General features: G+C 38.6%; 1 protein-coding gene across 2 annotated transcripts in view; it reads right to left on the bottom strand.

Moving 5' to 3' along the window:
• CUNH9orf85 (chromosome unknown C9orf85 homolog) overlaps positions 1–19,313 on the bottom strand; it is a 49,365-nt gene that overhangs the window by 3,441 nt on the left and 26,611 nt on the right. For both annotated transcript variants that reach the window (XR_008720890.1, XM_055614051.1), the window contains exon 2: positions 16,793–16,899. Coding sequence is in view for 1 of the 2 variants with exons in the window: in XM_055614051.1 (XP_055470026.1) it covers positions 16,793–16,899 (107 nt within the window). In the remaining variant the exon portion in view is untranslated. The remainder of the gene's footprint in view (positions 1–16,792; positions 16,900–19,313) is intronic.

The raw sequence follows: 19,313 nt of genomic DNA, 5'->3' as shown, positions 1-19,313 counted from the left end.
AAAAAAAAAAAAAAAAAAAAAAAAAAATTAGAAAACACTTTCAATGAAAACAAAAATCAAGTGGGGTGGTGGTGGCACATGCCTTTAATCCCAGAACTCGGGAGGCAGAGGCAGGCAGATCTCTGTGAGTTCAACGCCAGTCTAGTCTATAGAGTGAGTCAGGAGAGTCAGGGCTACACAGAGAAACTCTGTCTCCAAAACCTAGGGGGAAAAAAAGGAAACAAGCAAAAGGGGGAAACAAAAATTAAACATTAAAATGTACAAATTATGAAGGAAGCTAAAGAAAGTCCTCTAGGGACATTCACACAGTTAAAATGCAAAGCTGAGCATGGGGCCAAGGCTCTGATCCCAGGACTCTAAGACTAAGGTAGGAATAAGAGCTTGCATACATCTGAGGTTAGTCTGGGCTACAAAGTGAGAAACTGTCTCACAGAAATAAAACCAAAGCAAAAACTATACAATCCTCTGAACTTTCACCCTAAAAAAGTAGAGAAAGAAAAGTTAAACCCAAAGCTATGAAGAGGAAGGGAGCAAGGGGCCAAGACAAATGTTTGAGACAGATGAAGAGTGATGGGGGTGGGAGAAAGTATGTTATTAAAAAAAAAATCATACTTCATAAACACATAGTCAAACTGATCAAAATAAAAGGCCACAAATTACCAATGAATCAAATAGACATTTAAAAAATGAGAAATGTTCATAACTAACTCCACATACATAAATATGAAAAAGAAAAAAACAACACTGAAATGGGCATATTAAAGAGACAAAATATGAAAACTCAATAAAGAAGAAATAGCTAATCCAAGTAGATATTGATATAAATCTTTTATAAAAAATTAATTATAATTAAAAAATCAGCAAAGAACATCAGGCCAAGTGCATTTACTGTTGCATTTTATCAAACATTTAAAAAAATAATATTAATTCTATATAAATCCTTTCAGAAAACAGAACAGGTAATTTTTTTTTAACCTCAACTGGTGACAGTATTATTATCAAAGCCCCAGCCACTCCCCAAAAGCCAGGAAAATACAATGTTTTTAAAAAAAAAAAACCCACAGAGGTTAAAAAACAACTGAGTAGCCTTCATTAGCTGTATGTATAAAAACTTCATTGTCTTAGATACAGCACATAGTCTGTAAGCTGAAAATAAAGAACTGGTCAAGAAACCATGAACAGAAGTAAGTTTGAAAATCAGTATTTTATTTGATATTTAAAAAAAAAACTATTGAATAATAAAAGGTATCACCATGCCAATCTCAAATTATACTACAGAGCTATAGTAATAAAAACAGAATGGTATTGGCACAAAACCAGACATCGATCAAAGGAACAGACTTGAAGATCCAGACATAAGCTCACCATATCTATGAGCACCTGGTGCCAAATTTTATAGTATAGCAATTATACAAAGAGCCTCAACTGTGAGAAATTAGAATGTAAGCAAAAGTCAAGACAAGAAAAACCTTTGACATAGCTAAATGAAAACAATTATTAAAATTCTGTGGCAAATTGTTTTTGGTACCCTTAAATTCTAGCATTCTAGAAAGCTTTACTAAATTATTCTGTATCTAGAGGTCACACCATTAGGATCATGAGAAATAAATCCCAATAATTCCAATGGATTATGGAAGTTTCCACAACATTTCCTTCTTCCTCTTTTTTTTTTTTTTAAGATTTATTTATTTATTACATATACAATACTCTGCCAGAATGAATGCCTTTATACCAGAAGAGGGCACCAGATCTCATTATAGATGGTTGTGAGCCACAATGTGATTTGCTGAGAATTGAACTCAGGATCTCTGGAAGAGCATATAGCGCTCTTAACCTCTGAGCCATCTCTCCAGCCCCAGCTTCAGCTTTAATTTCTCAAAGTCCTAAAATAATGTTGTCCTTTGTGGTTTGGGTCATCTGAGAATTAAAGGAAATTATAGCATGTTTTCTTTTTGATAAATATTTTGTCTTATGCTACAGGTCTCTGGAATCAACAAATCTTTAAGTTGCTAATACAAGGTTAGAACTGTATTCAGGGGAACTAGCAAGGTTAAGATTTACATGTAAATCTTTAAAATAGCTCTCTTATTTTACAGCCTAGAGCCATCTGCTCCGACAAAGGTAACTTTAACATCACACATCAGCACAGCTTGGTAAATGCAGATCCCTAGGTTCCATGCAGTGTTTACATAACCAAAACCTTAGGAATGAGCCCCATGAATCTGATAAATTCTTTCATTCTTAAGCCCACATTCTTAAGTGGGGGTCTGCCATCCTGGTGGAGATTACAATGACCAATTCTGAAAACAGAATGCATTCTGAAAGTAATTATGATCTTTTCAAAGTTAAATTCCTTCTGAAAACCATGTTTTATTAGGATAATATCCCTGAACTAATATAGGAAAAAAGTCAGTAAAAAGGCATTTTCACTTTCTATAGGTGATGTATGTTGGTGGAAATATGAATGATAACATTCTTTACAGACTTCATTTTTTGTCTCTCAAGAGGGATGCTAGTGTGCCTTTTCAAAATCTATAATCCAAGCTTTATGCATGTGTGGTGAGGAAAACACATGAGGTCTGGTTTAAGAAACATTAAAACAAAAAAACTCAGTACAACACTTGTTTTAAACCTAAGGACCTTGATCCTAAGTAGGAGAATAATTTATATAGCACTTTAATAGGCATCCATTCCAGGTTGCATAAAACCCATAAAGTATTTTTAAACATCTTTAAAAACTAGCTATAAATCTCTAATCACTCCTAAATACTCTTGCTTATAACATTTTGTAGTAAGAAATACTTTAAATTCACCTAAATGTTTCTTTTTTTTTTCCTTGAAAAAAAGTTGCTGCACTCATAGCATTTTATTAAGGCAATCTCATGGGTGTTAATCTTAGTTTTTCTCCCTTTTCATATTCTCTGTGTGTGTTTGTGAGTGTGAGTGTGTATCAGCAGGCACGTGTGTGTGTGTGTGTGTGTGTGTGTGTGTGTGTGTGTGTGTGTGTGAAAAATGCCAGAAAATAATCACTTGGGCTATTTTGGCTATGGATATATTACAACTAATCAGTTTAATGGGAAATGTGGCTAAATTAAAACAAATTGCTCTTATAAGCTCTATTTACTGACAAAGGAGTCAGTAACACACATTTTTAAAAATAGAATAGTTTGTTTAGAATGCAAAACACAAAAGGAAAATCAAGTGCTGACTATTTGACAGGTGAACCAGGGATAGACTGGGGAGTTTTTTGTTGTTGTTGTTGTTGTTGTTTTCCAGAGCTGAGGACTGAACCCAGGGCCTTAGCAAGCGCTCTATCACTGAGCTAAATCCCCAACCCCGACTGGGGAGTTTTCAATGTATTGCAATAATCTCTAGAAAATAAAACAGTAGAAAAAGAACAGGTTTGGAATGGGAGACTAGCCCAGTTTTGACAAGTCCCTGTTACAGCATCTTTAAAAGTAAACTTAACTTCTGAGTCTCACTTTTCACAACAGGTCCCAAACTACTTACACTTAAGCATGAAAAGTCGGCGGCTCTGGGTTCTATAACACCTGAATTACACTGTGTTTATCTCTACAAACTCAGTTAAACCAAAACCTCAGGACTTTTCCTCATCACCGTTTGAATGGTGAAAGGAAGATCTACACAGGGATCCTGATACTTAAGGTGTCCACTGGACAACGACAAAACACAATAATGGTGACACAAACTGCCCTATGCCACGCCGCAGTTCTGCCTTAGCTTCCAGGTTACTATGTTCTGACTGTGGCCATCATCATGTGGTATTGACTGTCACACAGGGTGACTGTGCACCTTGGTAAACCCTGACCTTAGGGGCCTCACCCTTTGGTATGCAAATGAGAGAAACTCAATATTGGCAGATCCACAAGTTACTTCCTGCAGAGGCACTCACTAAGCAACCTATGCTGTTTACAGTAAGGAGAGTTTAAAACCAAACTATGAGATTAGTTCCTACTAGATTTTTAAATGCTTTTAAGGGAAACACCCCCGCTGTCATTCCAAATTCCTTATGTAGTTGTTACAATTAATTTTTTTGGTGTTCCCAGATTATACACTCCAGACTAAACAGGCAGGTCAGGTAATACTATCTCCCCTTACTGCAGTAGTAGCCTGGACTATTTTGAGGCATGGTCTAGCTATATAGCCCTGGCTATCCTGGAACTTACAATGTAGACCAGGCTAGCCCCAGTGCACCTCACTGTTGAAATGCTGGAACTGAGAGGCTGAGAGGGCATTAGATGACCTGCAACAGGAGTTACAGGTGCAACCTGGGTCCTCTGCAAGAGCAGCGAGTGCTCTTAACCTCTGAGCTACCCCAAACATCTTTTTGTGGATATTATTCTATAACCACCAACACTATAGAATGGCAAGAAATAGAAATATGGCCAGAAATAGAAATATGTCTCCAGCCCTGGGGAGACAGAGGTGGCAGAAGTGAGCCCAAGGGTAGTCTAATGGGCACCATGTCTTACCAAACAAGCAAACAGCAAAAAATAGAACGATTAATTTACAATAATTTGCAAGAAGCTGTAGAACAGCTCATGGGCACCTGCACCATTTGTGAAGGATGGGGTATAGGGGTGGGGTATATCCCTATACCCCATCCTTCGAGCAGAACTTCGAGCAGAAATTGGGGTAGATGGGTATGGCTCTATTCATTTTCCTTTCTTTTACCACACTACTCTTTACAAGGTTTCCTGTAAACATCATCCATGCCACTCCTCCAGTTGTGAGTCAGGACTTTTCTGATCCCCTTTCTCTTGGTTTTATTGTATTACTCCTCTGCAGTCATGTCTTGATGACCAGAGTGTCTGCTTTTACTAATATTGGGAACTGCCTGTGGACCCAGATCCTCAGAGAGTAAGTTTCTTGCTGGCAGACTCTTCATATTTTGTATCATACACAGTATAGTGTCCTGTACATTGACTATGCTACTTAAATAATTGCAAATTGAACCATATCTCTTGTCTGGCATCTTTGCATTTTTTTTCTCTCTTAGAAATTAAAGAGCTATGTCTAGGATAATATCTCTATTAGCCTGGACTTCTCCAAGAAATATTTGTTGGAAAACCCTACTCCTAAGAGCACTTTCAGTGACCTAGTGACAGCAGACAATGTCATCGGCTGCCAAAATGAGATACACTTCCACTGTCACCACGAGTTGCTTATTCTGCCTATGCGCATGTGTATGTACCCCATTATAAAAAGATAGTAAGTACCTCCTCTTCCCCCCTCTTTCCATTTCTACCTCCACGCAGAGTCAGCCTCTGCATAACCACCTCTCCCAGTAAACCTCTTGAGTGTTATCTGTTGCACGGTGTGATTTTATAGCATCCATAATATTTATTGTTCCTAATAACACAATTATAGTAAACTGTCTTTTTAATCTAGCTCAATCTCTTGGTACTTATAGTTAAAGAAAACCTGTTCACATGAGACAGTTTTCTAGCAGGTATTTTTCATATATAAACTGTTTGTCTTAGCTTAATTAAGATACAGGAATTGTTAAAGACATGGTAGATGATGATGTCAAACCTTAAGGATGTGACACCAAAATAGAGCCAGAAATAAGAGATTATGAAAAATAGTCTGGATCCTAATTTTGAATATGTACTTTGCCAGTCATATAGGGACAATCGCCTAGATTTTTTTTTAATGTCACCTCCTCTGGTCATACCTTTAAGGGGTGGGTAAAACACAATGTTGTGACAGAGGCTTTTGTTTTTCCTTTGAGACATGGTCTCACATAGCCCAGACTGGCCTCAAACTCACAATGTAGCCAACAACAACCTTGAACTCCTGATTCTCCTGTCTTTCCTTCCCACATACATAGATTACAGGTGTGTGCCACAAGGGCCCATTGTTACGACAGATTTGACAGGATGCTAAGTTTAAATAAGGATCATAATTATCTACTTGCTTAAGAAAATGGACAGATTCATCTAGACTTTAGCTCCATGAACTCTGTACTGGACAGTTTTTGAGAGGAGGTGAGAGACCAAAAGATTAAAAATTAGCAGCTATTATTTAAGGCCTGAACTAGGTGGATGGAGAAGTCCAGGAATGCCCTGAGGGGAAGAACCTCCTTACTGCATTCTTTCCCCACCCACTAGAGATACAGTTGTTAGGAAACTGGTCCATCCCCCTAGGGAGGGACACCAGGTCATTAATGGTTTGGGGACCTTCCTATAGCCAATCAATTCAAAATGTAGCATTTTGACCAATAGATGCTTGCCAGGCAGGAATTGCCCCTGCCTTGAGCATCTGGGAGGGACCAGAATCTTTAAATCACCCAACTAACCTGAGCACGCGCTAGGCTCTCACCGCTTAGATGGTGGGGATGTGGGCCCAAGCTGCAACTTGTAATTTACAATAAAAAGAACCTCATGTATTTACAGTGGAGTCTGTTTATTCCTGGTCTTTTAGGGTTGGGCAGAACAGAGGGAACCTCAATTAAGAAAATGCCTCTGTAAAATCCGGCTGTAGACAAGACTGAAGGGCATTTTCTTAATTAGTGATCAGTGTGGGAGGACCCAGACCATTGTGGTTGGTGCAGTCCCTGAGCTGGTCATCCTGGGTTCTATAAGAAAGCAGGCTGAACAAGCCATGAAGAGCAAGCCAGTAAGCAGTACTCCTCCATGGCCTCTGCATCAGCTCCTGCCTCCAGGTTCCTGCCCTGCTTGAGTTTCTGCCCTTCCTTCAATGACAAACGATGATGTGGAAGCATAAGCTGAACAAACCCATTCCTCCCCCAGTTGCTTTGGTCATGGTGTTTTCACCACAGCAATAGAGACATGACTAAGACAACCTTTTCGGCAAGCCAGCTTTAAATCGTTGAGATCTTTTCATTTATCTTTTCCCTGTTTCCCCAAACTGTGTCAGCTTCCTAACAATTCCTTATAAACAATTCTTGAAATAAATCTTATGATTACCATCAACAACAACAAAAAGTTCTCATTTTAGAAGATACATCATTTTTCCAAGCCTAAATGGTAAACACATTGAGAAAATACGCGAAATGAGAAGTGAGCTATAAAAACAAGCAGTTTCTGGTCCCAGAGGATGGCCCTTCCTAAAAGTTCCTTATTGACCTGCAATGTCATCCTAACCCTGGCTCACTACATCACAGTGTACTGGGCGGGGGAGGGAAGTACCCAGCTGCAGGTGAACTCCCTGTTTACAGGACATCTTTACCACCCTTATGGGGGATGGGAGAACAGGGAAGGAGATGGAAAACAAGAACTACAGTTTAGGCTTTACTAACCTTAAACTCTGCCAGATAGTAAACCTTCCCAACAATCTTTATTCATTAACCTCTGCCATCACAAACTGACCTGGCTTTTCAGATAAACTACAAAACAGACATGCCTACAATTACATATAAAAGAAAATCCCAAATGAAGGATTGTTAAATATCCCTAAGGGAGCTAGAGAGACGACTCAGGGTTTAAGAGTACTAGTTTCTGTTCCAGAGGACTTGAGCTTGTTTCCAATCATGCACAGGAGGTTACAACAGCCTGTAACTCTAGTTCCAGGGAATCCAGCACCTCTGGCTTCTGTGGAGATGTGCTGACACACGAGACTACAGAGAATTAAAAACCTCCTCAATGAAGGCTCAATCACTGAAAGCTTCCTTTCAATGAAGCTCAATTATTAAATACCCCCTTCTGCGGCATTTCAAAATGATTCTTCCTCCTAATTATAAATGTGGTTAAGTAATCAAAGTTTTACTGGTCAAGCAGGAATGTGCTTAAAAAACAGGTTGATTTTTCGTTAGTGAATTTATTTCGGTGAAATTCTGGAACACCACTTAAGGTTCACACTGGTAAATTTAGTGAACTGGAATTCAGTAATTAAACATGTTACTCTTTCTCCAAGTCAATACATTTTGTGAAATGTGATGAATATATTTCTTCTTAGTCTAAGAGCCTAATATAAAGATAGAAAATTACAGTTGAAGCCCAGCGAGACAGGAAAGGGTCTGACAACTACAACAACTCAAGTGCTACACTTAATAGGCAAAAATAAAATAATCTATAGAAAGGCAGTGGTAAGGCCACAAGTACATAAAAATCCAATTTTTCCCACTTGAACTATGGACTTTACAGCTACATGGAGAACAAGGGGTAGTTTGTATTTATCAGTGGCACACACCATTCATCCAGCTCTAAGAAAGGAAGGGAAGCTGGGCAGTGGGGGAGTACTCCCAGCAGTCTGGAGACAGCTGTTAGATGGTCTGAGTTCGCAGCTAGCCTGGTCTACAGAGTGAGCTCCAGGACAAAAAGAAAAGAAAAAAGTTAGAAGGGAAGGGAAAACACCTTGTGTGTCATGGAAGTTACCTATCTATAATGTGGTTACAACGTCATAAAGCCTGGTATTGCAATAGTGTCTGTAGCCAACACATACAATTAGTAAATGCCAATGGGCCAGCACTGAATGCAGTATCAGCGCCAGACCAGCAAGGCACTGGTACTAATTACCGTGTTCTCTGTAAACCAATGACTTGCTGCCGTTGGAAAATGAGGGCAGTGGTACTCTTTTCTGTTTGTTTTCTTTTATTGTTACAGACTAAGCTGTTTCTGATTTCCTGGACTCAAGTAATTCTCCTGCATCAGCTTCCCAGTTAACTGGGAAGACAGCCTCATGCCAGCCCATTCAGAGCTGGGGTAATAAGAAATTCAGAAATACAGAACTTCTGTGAACTCAATTTCTCTGAAAAAGCTACTTATATTGAAGATTCTACAGAGCAGACTGGTGACTCATTAGAACTTTGGCAGATGTGGAACTGGAAAATTAACAGATGAAGCCAAAATTACCTGAAGATAACTATTCAACAGCCACTACCACCCACCTCTGCATCTGAGCTAACATCTGTTGACTGTCAGGTAAACCTTTGGGATGGTTTACTAGTTTCTGCCACCCAGAGGCTGGGGGTGTGCTAACATGGCACCAACAGAGGGACCCTCCCCTGCTTCATGGCAGCTGCCTACGCGCAGTACTAACCAGTGGATCTACAATTGTCTTGACTTTTTTCTTTTGTTCTGTGACTATAACATTGTAAACACACGGGGAAACATGCCATTCAGGGAAATCTGAGTTTACATTCCATGGCCACAGCTATGGCAAAAAAACTATCTTTTGCTTAGAAAAAAGCCTATCTCTTGCTCTTGTTGGATTAAGAGCTGTGTTCTGCATGGATATCCTTTTCAACATAATATGGCTGGCTGAGGTTGTGGAAAGAAGATGTATCCATGGCCAGTCTAGGATATATCAGGAGTTACAAACTAACTTGGGCCACATAGTGAGATCCTATTTCAGGAAAAACCAAAACTAACTCACTAATCAGAAGAAACAAAGAAATTGGTTTATAAAGATTACAGGTAAGATTACTCCTCTAATCCGGTTATAAAGGAAGAGCCCCGCTGCTGTGGCACCTGCCACTGTAGTCCTAAAAACCTGGAAGGGGGTGGGGATGAGAGGCTCACAGCAAGAATGTCTCAAAAGACCAAAAGAAAAAGGAAAGGCACAGGCCCTTTGAATAGGGACACAGCATAGGATGGCAGGAGGTTCTTAGCAGCAACTCATGTCTCTCACTGTCTTCCAAGTATGACCTGTTTTGGTGTCTCCTGACAAGATGTCTCCTCCATCACCTACTCCCACACTGTAACCGAGGGATCAAATAATCCAATCTTCCCTACTGACTCCTTGAAACATTTAAGAGGATTAACCTTTATTCTTTTTCCCTTTTCTTTTTCATTTATGTGTAGACCAACATGAAGAGTTGTTGTCCACCATGTGGGTGCAGGAGTCTACAGAGTTCAAAACTGTGATCAGATCCCAGTACATCCGCAATTACTGGCAGCATGAGCTAGTGTATGGTGTGCTGGGAATGGAACCTCAGTCCTCTGCAAGAGCAGTAAATCCTCTTAACCATGAAACTCTCTCTCCACTCCCTTTTCATTTGTTAAACCACAGTCCCCTTTCATTTGTTAAACCATCATCTTTAGTCAAATAGAGATGTCAGAGAATGGGTGAGATGAGGGGCAACAATATCTTTAAAAAGAGTAATAAAATTCAGTTAATGGAATTAAATATGAAGAAGTAAGGGAAAGTGGTCTTATAAAATAATTGGTCTAAAGGGTGTCAAGAAATTTTAATACCTTTTAAACTTACATTAACGATTAAAAAATTTTGCCCTTTTCTCAAACAGTACAAAAAGGCCAGAAATGAAATGAATTGTTTTGTTTTGAATGTTCTAAGTCAGGAGGATTATATGTTTAACCCAAGACAAAGTAAAGCACAGGGAGTTTAGATTCAAATGCAAATTCAATTAATCCCACAGCTCTGTTTTCCTGTTCTCCCACAGACCAGTATTAATCATTCCAAAAGTCCTTTCCTTCCACTCAACAAAAGCTTGGTACTTCATTAAATCTTACAATCTTGTTTATTGAAGAGATCTGGAACTGTGAATCACATGTATGTCTGGTTTAATATATTCTGCTTAGAACCCCCCTGTGCGTTTCTTTTTAAAAATATGTGTATTTATGGAAAGACAATAGGTTTTACTTTTAGGTTCTACAATGCCTTTTGTTTCAGTTAATCAAGCAATATTCTTTAGATATTCAAAAGATATTTATTTATTTATAGAGCACATGTGTACATGCTGGTGAGCATGTCACAGTGGCCATGAGGAGGCCTGAGCTGTTACCACCCACCAAGCAACCCTTTTCTGCCATCAGTTAAGATATGTGGTAAAGCAAATATCCACATTTACATCAGAGTCTCTGAGCTACTTTTCTTTCCAGCCATTAAACAAAATCATCAGCAATAAGACATTAGCCCATGCTTAGCGTTGTTCTAATACTATAGAAGCTGATACAGAATGGCAACAGACTGGGGTCCGGGTGGCGAGAGCTGGATGCGCAGTAGCTCTTAACTTGTGGAGGGGTGTTGGTGATGGCTTTTTGTCCCTCAGGGGCATATGGCCATAACTAGAAATTGTTTAAACTGTCATGACTTAGGGAGGAAGGGGGATTGCTGGCAGTTAATAAATATGATATTGGCCAGGGATGTTGTGACCCATCTTACAGTACATGGACAGGCTAGTACAAAGAATATATGGGCCTAATATGCCCAGTGTCTGGGTCAAGAAACACTATTCTATTCATGTTTTTCTATAAGTATTTTGTTTTCACTTTCAGTGCAGTATTCAGTTAATTATTTAAGATATTCAATACTTTATTATGATCTAGTTTGTGTTGGGTGCTTTTGTCCTACTATACACTAGGGTGCAGAGCATTTTAAGGTACGAAAAGCTAATCTATGACATGATGAAATACTCAGCACACTTTCAAACTGCAGTATTTATATGATCATTTATGATTGGTCAATTAGGTTGTAACCTGTTCTAAGTCAAGGAACATCTGTAAAACTGGAATATAAATCTTAAGAAAGGATAATTTTTATAGGTGATTACTAGAATGACGTGTTTAACATTTCAAGTTAAGTTTTACTATTAGCATCAACAGACTCAAATTTCTTAGAATGTGTGATATATTTTAATATACAGTAAAACAAAGCAAATACAGGTGAAGTATATTCCTACAACGCTTGGTTAGGGACTGGACTCTGAAATCCACAAATGCCTAATGTGCAACATGTTCATGAAACTTGTGGTGTTCTAGACTAGGCCGTTGACCCTGTAACACTTTTAGCTTATAAGAATTTAAAACATTCTAACCACAAAGGTGCCTTGGATTAGTGACTATCTTAAGCTTCCAAAATCTGAGATAGAGCAGGAATAGGAAGGCCCTCATGTGAGAGAAATCCTGCTGACCCAAAGAACAGAGGCATCCTTATCTCCAAAGACAGAGGTAGGAGGAACTGAATACACAAATCATGCTAATTTGCTGGGTCCTTGTGTTGTTGTGAATTTTCCTATATGGTGCCCCCTGCCCCCCATACTCCCGGTTTACAACTCACAGCTGCACTGCTTTTTCCTATTATATTTCCCCATGGTGTCCCAATTTCAGCACATCTGGTGTGAAAACTGTTAGTATTTAGGTAGCCTGCTTCTGGGTTGCTTAGCAACCTATGATGTCATCATATGTTGCCTGCCAGGTAGCCAAACCTGGCAGGCATGGTTAAGTTTCTCCTTTAAAGGTTCAACCAGCCACTTTGTCTCCCTCTTGCCCTCTTGTCTCTTGCCGTCTCCCTTTCTCTGTCAGGGTGTCCTCCTTTCTTTCCCCATCATGTCTTGCTCTCTCCTTCTCTTTCCTTCTTCATCTCCATCTAATATAACTTTTTCATATAAAATCTGCTGTACACATCATCATTTTATTTGGTCCTAACAAAAACACTACAGCTTAATCCTCTCTTTTTATCCTTTCCTCTTCCTCCTTCCTTCTTGGTTTCTTAAGAGAGGACTGAACTGGCATAAACTGGCATAGAACTCTCTCTACATCTTAGGTTGGCCTTGAACTTGTGGTCCTCCTGCCTCAGCTTCCTAAGTGCAGGATAACAGGTTTAGACCTACCTTGGACTTAGCCATTTCTTCAGTTTTTCATTTCCTCATTAAGGTTCCCATGCTATATAAAATGTGTATCAGTTACATTTGCAGGTTTTGGTCTTGTTCTGTTTTAGATACAGAATCTCAGCTACAATTCAGAAAGGCAGATGAAAGGCTTTTCCTCCCTTCTTGTCCTGGAGCTCTGCTTTGACTAGGATTTATTAGGCTCTTGTCAGCTTTGTTTGCATTTACTTGAACTTCCTTATTCTTAGTGATTTTCTTTAATGACTTATCTGTAGTTTGTATTTATATAACTTATACAATATTATATTTATATAATACCTTATATTTCCTTCATTCTGAGGTTGCAACATGACCTTCAGCATGAAAGATAGAGTAGGCTGGGAGTCCTCTTTAACCATTATCATCTCCCTTGATGATCACAGTTGATCACATGAGACTAATGAGGGGTATCCACTTCTCCCTGGGCACTAGTAAAAATCTGCTAGTGATCTTTCACACAGTGGCATATTCATATCAAAGATAAGCACACAAGACACAGCACAGACTACCAAGATTAGAATATAAGTATACACATAGAAGAAATAGTTAAGTAACTTCTTTTGCTACAATGTAAAAGTCTGCTAAAAGGCAAAACTCTGTAATGTCTATTTCCTATACTTAAAGCTGCTCCGGGAAACAAGCTGGGGGCGGGGAATTGGGAAGTGGTGGTGAACAGAGAGCAACGGTGAAAACTTACATAGTTTATAGGAAGAATGCCTTATAGAAAATACTCTGAAACCACACATATTGTGTTTGGCTTATTAACTAAGAGTACATGACTTACTGCACAGCTAGTTTTTAATTGCTACCTAGAAAACAGTTATTCATTTATGGAAATCTAAAATTGGAGGCTGTAAACACTTTTCTTACAGCTTAACTTCCCTGCTGCCAGTTTGGGTAACTTAGCGTAAGATTCAACAGCCCTGTTCGTAAGCAGTGTCACAGCTCCGGGGATTGAATTCCGAGTGAAAGCATACTAAACACGCACACTACCGCTTAGCCACTCACTGGTAGGGTTCTCTTTAGGAAAGTTTCTAAGGAGCAGGAAAAACACTGGAAAAAATAATCAAGACGTGTATAACACTATCTAAGAGAAGGAAAAAACATCAAACCAAAATTAAAACACCCACAGCTGTTACAAATCCTTCTCCCTTTGGGGCTCTTTGTGTAACTCTGGCTGTCTGGGAACTCACTATAAAGACCACACTGGCCTCAAAGTCATACAGATGCACTTACCCCAGCCTCCATAGTAAGTGCTGGAATTAAAGCATGTGCTATCATGCCCACTGCTATAAATACTCTTTTTTTTTTTTTTTTAATTTTAAATTTTGGTTTTTCAAGACGGGGTTTCTCTATGCAGCCTTGGTAGTCCTGGAATTTGCTAGGTTGACCAGTCTGGCCTTAAACTCAGTGATATGCTTATCTCACAAGTACTGGGATTAAAGTAATGGGATTAGATTCCCACCACTGCCCAGTCACTATTAAATATTCTTAAGTAAAAAATGTTCCAAACCTTGAATTTTAGATTTGCCAAAAGGCTAAAATAGTTTTCACTGGGAATTAACACCAAATGCTGAAATCTCTATAGTAGTTAGATGGATATTACAAACTCTTAAGATTTATTCCCATTGAGAAAGAAGGCACATCCAATTAAGATGGTGTGCTAGAAATTGCCTCGGTGTGACCCTGCCCCTCAGGAATAGCCAACATCCTTCACAATCCTCAAACCCACTCTCCAGCAAATGAGTACAGAGGGAAGGAACCCCATTTTTTGTCACTCTATATCACTTAAGAGCAGTGGCCAAGCACCACCTTGTGAGGTTAACTATTGTTTAAAATTGAGCAACTCTGGGAGACTGAGAACAGAGAACTGCCACAAGGCAGAGAGGCTCAATTCAACTTGCCATGGTTCTATGGTCAGAAACAGTCTTGTGGGTGGTTGTGCACGACAGCTAGGAAGCCTCCAGGAACTGAAAGTTAGAGGGAAAAGCATCATTGCTCTCCTGAGTCCTGGACCAGATTTTATCAATTGAAAGTAACTCAGAAATTGACAATTTCTGAAAGACTCGACCTCTGGGACAGCTTATCTGTGAAGCTCCAGTGGAATATCGACACACACACCTGCAGGATGACTGATACTTTTTAAAAGGTGTAAAAGCAAGAAGACTTTGTTGTATAGACTTCAGGACTATACTTGCTTCCCTACCCCTGATGTCCCTGTGCGATGCTCCCCAACTCAAACATAAACCACCTTGGGCATGATCAGTGAAGTCTTCAGAAGGATGAAAGAACCTGTCTGGCCTAAAGGGTTAAAACAGGCTTCTGTTACACAAAGAAGGTACATTACTACAGTGAAGACAACTGGAAGACACTGAACATGGGGGCCACACAGGTTTGATAGCAGTATGCACCACAGGAAAGACAGGAGTCCACAACTAAGTCAGCTGAGCTCTAGAGACAAAACAGCTCAATAAGAAGATTGTCAAATACAGCCAAAAGGGACATGTTAGCAGATGATCAAATCACAAGAAAGAAATGTAAGAAACCAACATTGCATGACTCTTCAGAGATACTACAGGGTGAAATGAACAAGCCAGGTGTGGTGGCACACGCCTTTAAACTCAGCACTAGGGAGGCAGAGACAGGTGGACCTCTATGACTTCAAGGCCAGCTTGGTCTACATAGTGAGTTCCAGGATAGCTAGAGCTACATAGCCTGTCTCAAACAAACAAACAAACTGCAAAATGTATACAAATAACAGTCTAATTCAATCCGTGACCTAGGAAGGAACGCCAGGAACATAAAGCAATAGTCAGAAGCTTGGGAGATGGTTAGAAAGTACGCTGGATGTCCTTCAATGAATGAATGAGTAGAAAAAACATGGCACATATATTTGATGAAAGGTTAGTTAGCCACACAGAAAAATGAAAAGGCCTTTGAAGGAAAATAAATGGAACTCAAATTACTACAAACAGCATTATTCCTTATCTTCTTTAAGTGTGTGTATGCCATGCAATTAGAAAGGGGACCATGAAAGAAGTGGACAAGGTCTACAAAGTGAGTCCAGGATGCCAAAGGCTACACAGAGAAACCCTGTTTAAAAAAAAAAAAAAAAAAAACAAAAAAAAAAGAAACAACAAAAAAAAAAAAAAAAAAAAAAGGAAGAGGATGATGGGCAAGAAGGGGACAGCAGAGAGGGAGGGCAGAAAGTAAAGGCACTGTAGTAGAGTAACATATAAAGACGTAAATATGTGCAAATTTCATAATGAGACCTGTTACTTTGCATGTTAGTTTATTCAATGGTTAGATTAGATTGGTAGACAGATATCAAGTGAGAAAAAAAGAATATGTTCAAGAAAGATGTAACTACTAAACAGCTAAATAACACATACATAAAGCAACAATGACTGGGTTAAATAACTACTATACAGATACCAAATTAAAACATAATATTAAATAGCTGTGATTACTGATATAGCTATTATTTTCCAATTGTCCTTACTCAGCTGAAATAAAGGCTGCATATAAATCTGATACAGAAGTGCCTCAGAATTATGGAAAGGTCAGAGGCAGACAGGTAAGACACTAGCTGGGTATTGTTTCATTCTGACTCAAGTCTCCAAATGAGTGCAACTGTAAATTATAAGCCAGGGATTCACACATGATGGTCAACCAGGTCACTTTAGTAATCTTCACAGTTTGAATTAGGAGGTCAGATCCCTTTTAAGATCTGGTATAATATGTGTATGGTGCCATATGCCAATAATCCCAGCATACTGGAGGCTGGGATGGGAGGGTCATTAGTTGGACGCTATTCTAGGTCACATAAACACATATCCTCTCAAAAAAAAAAAAAAAATCCATAACACAATCTACAGTAAGTATTGCTACTTACTCAGTGGAAAATAGGATTTTGCAATAAGTAGGCTTTCTCCAGTCTTCCTGACTTACCGTTAGAAAAAAAATTTCTCTAAAAATAGAACAAAATCACGGGTGAAAAAATGATAAATTTACTTTTTTATCTGTCTGTTTTCATAAAAGGAGATTCAGCAAGCAAGATGCAATTCTACAGTAGTGAAGATGACTTCTTTTTTTAATTTTCCTTCACGCTTATATAGACACAGTTGTGAGAGACACATAATGGACTAGGACATCACAATACATACATTACACAGAAGAAATTGAAGGAACTTAACTCACCATTTCTTAGGCTTTGACAGTGGTTTGTATTTGCTGTATTTTACACGCCATTCAAGAACTTCTTTGCAGCGCTGACAAACACCATCATGAAGCTTTGCATTAATTTTCTAAAAACAAAAATAAATAAATAAAGAATCTCATCCATAAGCCAATATGGTAAACCCCATTAAAAGGTTCATAGGAATGTCTTCAAAATAATCTTGGGTGGGCAAGATGGCTCAGCAGGTAGAGGTGCTTGCCACCAAGCCTGAAGAACCTGAGTTTAAACCCCTGAACTACATGGTGGAAGAAGAGAACCAATTCCTGAAAGTTGTCTTCTGATTTCCAAGTGCATGCTACAGAACACACAACCACACACATCATGCAAAATAAATAAAAACAATCGATTTAAAAGTGAAGTGCAATAACTTAACTTTCATCTAAGATTCTACAACACAGTATGTGTTTTATACACATTACTTAATTTGGTTCTTTATAAAGGTAGTAATTTCTAACCTGCCAACATGTTAGCGAGTTTCCAAGGTGACTCTGAGAAAGCCTTCCTCATTGGCCTGATGTATTAAATCAAGTCTAATATTGGACAATTAAGACACATGGATTTTCCTGTTTTTAAACTAGACCTAAATAAAAATGTAATAAAAAAAGAAACACAGATTATTATTTCAACAATTCAAATTCTACCAACAACTGAATTAAAATGAAAAAATGGCATTATCAGTTTATTTGTGGTAGCAGTAACTGAAAGTTAAGATGTACTACCAAGAAGCAAGCAGGAAGCCAAGGGCACTTCATTTTTTTTTTATGTTCTCATGTAAGGAAAATTGTTTTACAAAAGTTCCTTGGAGGCCCAGCCTCCAACAGACAAAACTCCTCCAGATCACTTGGTTTCATGAGAATGTGTCATGAATGTAAACATGAATGTTCACATGGACAGCTAGTGAAGTCCCTTCTTCACAGGAAGAAAACATTTACAATTTTATTCTCAAAATGTATTTGTATAAATAGGCAAGAGTTTAAAGAATTCTGAGAATCCTATAATTTCTTTTGACAAAAGAAGGTTGATCTTTGTCCACTGTAGAGAACATCTTAAGTTTATTTATTTATTTTTGCTTCTTTTGTCTCCTTTTAAAAATTTTTCCAGGGAGGGAGAAAAGCACATTACAGGAGACACAATTTCTTTTGATGGCCATTTGATAATGACTTAAAAACACAATATTAGACTAGGTCCAGATATTAGACTAGGTCAACTGAGGCAAACAACTGAAAAGGCACCTGCTAGGTGTAAAAGCTGACCAGGGTGAGACACTCCGACAAAACATTTATTCTAAGAGGATATATTTCAAGGGCATTTTTAACATCCATAAATTATGCTTTAAATACCTACATCTCAGCTGAACGCTGGTAAAGAATATATTCTGTTACTTATGAATTACATATGGGTTTACTCCTTCTTTTCTGATATAGCGAGTCCCAGGTAAAGCAAGTTCAGCATGCCTCTATGTTCAATGTCACTATGCTTCACTACAGAGAAAGGAGCTCCATGCCTGCACAAACTCCTCTTCCTTTGCTCCTGGGCATTTTGTTGCCACATACAAGGATGGCTAAGTAACACAGACTTCAAAGTCATAATTCATCAACTGTCTTCCATTATCTGTTGCCTGGAATATCTTGAAACTTGCATTTGTGTGATTTAACAGTTACAAGTTAATGTCTTGGAACCAAAGATACAACGTGAAACAAACTTTCTTCTATCAAGTATTCTTAGAATGCAGGAAATTTCATTACCTGCAATTGTAGTACATTCACATGCACTGTTTGCCAACCAGGAGGCATTAGTTGGTTTCTTGTTTGTTTCTCTATGCAATTTCTGACCAGTTTGTCCTGATTTATAAAGCCCTGCAGAGTTTGGAAACTGGTTTCCTTAGGGTGGAACAGCTGCAGAACAAAACAGGTCTTTGTTGTAACGTGTTCTGTGAGTGATCAGCCAGGCAGTATAAATGGTAATCTTGTTCAGGTTCATATCAGCAAATGGAACTGCTACAAAATCAACGTGATTTTTATATATTAAGAAATGAGTGAGGATGACAACAAAGAGTATGTTCACTTAAAAAATACATACATATAGAAAAAGGGGCAATTCCAGAGAGGTGAGCAAAGACAGCCAGATCCTCCTTTCAGGAATTGTTCTATGTTGGGTAAAAGAGATGGCAATCTCTTGCCTTACACACATCTAAAGCTCCTTTGGCAATTCATTTTAGAATACCCCTAAAGGCAGGTAACAGACTACTGTGCAAATACAAATTAAACTTGCTTTATAAAAAAGTTCAACCAGTTCAACAGGCTGCTTTCCAATCTTTTGTATGGTTTTCTGTTTTGAGACAAGAGTCTTGCTATATAGTAGTTTTGGCTATTCTGGAACTTAGTGTGTAGCCCAGGTTGGCCTTAAACTCACGTCAAAATACTCCTGCCTCAATGTCCTAAGTATAGGCAACACAGGTATACCCCAGCATACACAACTTCC

Source organism: Psammomys obesus, unplaced genomic scaffold, assembly GCF_907164565.1.
Source record: "Psammomys obesus unplaced genomic scaffold, mPsaObe1.curated_primary_1811, whole genome shotgun sequence".
Taxonomy (NCBI): Eukaryota; Metazoa; Chordata; class Mammalia; order Rodentia; family Muridae; genus Psammomys; species Psammomys obesus.
This window is presented reverse-complemented; position numbering and strand designations above follow the sequence as displayed.